Source organism: Sinocyclocheilus grahami, unplaced genomic scaffold (assembly GCF_001515645.1).
Source record: "Sinocyclocheilus grahami isolate Dianchi unplaced genomic scaffold, SAMN03320097.WGS_v1.1 scaffold32430.1, whole genome shotgun sequence".
NCBI classification, from domain to species: Eukaryota; Metazoa; Chordata; class Actinopteri; order Cypriniformes; family Cyprinidae; genus Sinocyclocheilus; species Sinocyclocheilus grahami.
This window is the reverse complement of record NW_015521524.1, coordinates 1-2,066: the sequence shown is the minus strand read 5'-3', so window position 1 is coordinate 2,066 and position 2,066 is coordinate 1. Positions and strand designations below refer to the sequence as shown.

The following is a 2,066-nucleotide window of genomic DNA, read 5'->3' as shown; positions in this document are numbered from 1 at the left end:
GCAGTAAGCGCTGGTGTCTGTCACAGGAAAGGACGTGTGGTGCCCTTGGGTAGCTTTACAGCGTGTGCTGACTGAGAGGCTAGCAGGCTAACACTGATCATGTAAACTTAAATGAAACATCTTCTGTTCGCGTTATTCCCCGGTAAGAACGCTGATCTGTATACAAGCCTTTTTCTTATCGTTATTAGCGTTGCATTTTTAGATTATAAAGCGTATATTTACATTTTTGGCGGTAGCTTATCAGCTAGCTTACAGTTTTACTCTACTACATGTGTGTATTTATAGTGTATATATGTTATATTATTTGTATATATTAACGTACTATTCTATATTACTATTAACCTCTTACCCTGCACCCTATTTTATATTACTATGTATTATTAGTATTATTATTAAAGTATTATTACTATAATTATTATATGTTTGTGTACTCTATACCCTTCTTTCTAAGGTTTTGTCTAATAAAATGCCTCTACACAAGTATCCACCAAAAATCTGGGAAGCCCTGAAGCTGCAGAAGGGCATCTACGCCCGTTTACCCCAGCACTACCTGTGCTCCCTGCAGGACAGCGCCCCTCCTTCACCTGTGCACTGGAGACCTCTGGGTGTCAAATACAGACTCAGTCCTAAATCTGGACACAGAGAGCGAGTGCAGGATGTGCCTATCCCTGTCTATCATCCGCCAGAATCACAGAGCGGACTCTGGGGTGGAGAAGGCTGGATATCTGGCTTTAGATATGCTAAAGATGACAAGGTAAGACCGAAGAGAGAACTACAGTAATACTGAATATTGATGATTTGGGTTCTTTTATGTGAATGCTAGTGGATAAATGAGACTGTTTCTTGAAGACGACTTATCCTGTCACACCAGCTTTCTACAAGACTGCGCAAAACCTGGAAGCCGCAGCTGTTTAACAGAGAGCTGTACAGTGAGATCCTCGACCAAAAGTTCACTGTAACAGTCACAGCTCGCACACTGGACCTTATTGATGCTGCTTTTGGCTTCGACTCCTACATTCTTACGGTGAGAAGTCCTCAAAAGTCTGTTTTAAAAAAAAATATATATATATAGAATTTTAATAATACATTTATGTAATAATGTATATTATATATATAATGTAATTTGTATAGTAATATTTATTGTATGAAATGTTTTGTATTATTATATTAAAAAATGGCATTTAATGCTTTATCATTTTACAAAAATGTTTAGAATTTTACATAATATACATTTATATAGTAATATTATAAAATGTTTGATATATTATTGTATATTTATTCTTATCTTAATAAATTATGAAGTCCTCAAAATCTGTAGCGTTTAGTATGTTTTAGCATTTTACAAAAATTAATCATTTTATATAATAATGTTTATACAGATATAATATTGTATAAAATGTGCTATTGTATATTTATTATTATATTTTTTTTAAATTGAGTCTTCAGAAGTCAATGGATCATTTTACAAAAATGTTTAGAATTTTACATAATATACATTTATATAGTAATATTATAAAATGTTTGATATATTATTGTATATTTATTATCTTAATAAATTATGAAGTCCTCAAAATCTGTAGCGTTTAGTATGTTTTAGCATTTTACAAAAATTTTAATCATTTTATATAATAATGTTTATACAGATATAATATTGTATAAAATGTGCTATTGTATTTTTATTATTATATTTTTTTTAAATTGAGTCTTCAGAAGTCAATGGCATTTAGTGTGTTTTTTATTTTATATAGATTGCAATAATTTTACATAATAATATGTGTTTATGGATTAGATTGTATAAAATTGTTTCATTTATTATTGGATATAATTAAAATATAATATATATAAGTACATGACATGTCTGTGGCATTTAGTATGTTTTATTATTTGACAAAATTATGTTAGTTCTATGTAATTGTTTTATATATATATATATTAATATATATTGTATAAAATGATTTTAGTTATTGCAAGTTCTCACATATGTGGCATTTAATGTGTTTTATTATTTTGGATTGATTTAGTTTCATATAATAATGTTTATTTAGAAATATATATATATTATATAT

At 29.0% G+C, this 2,066-nt stretch overlaps 1 protein-coding gene across 1 annotated transcript; it reads left to right on the top strand.

The window, feature by feature from the left end:
• Nucleotides 1–6: 6 nt before the first annotated feature.
• LOC107580385 (39S ribosomal protein L28, mitochondrial-like) lies at nt 7–1,041 on the top strand (the record flags this gene model as incomplete). Its single annotated transcript, XM_016266095.1, has 3 exons — nt 7–142; nt 452–754; nt 872–1,041. Coding segments are annotated over exons 2-3 (458 nt in total), but the record flags the coding sequence as incomplete, so codon positions are not given.
• Nucleotides 1,042–2,066: the final 1,025 nt, after the last annotated feature.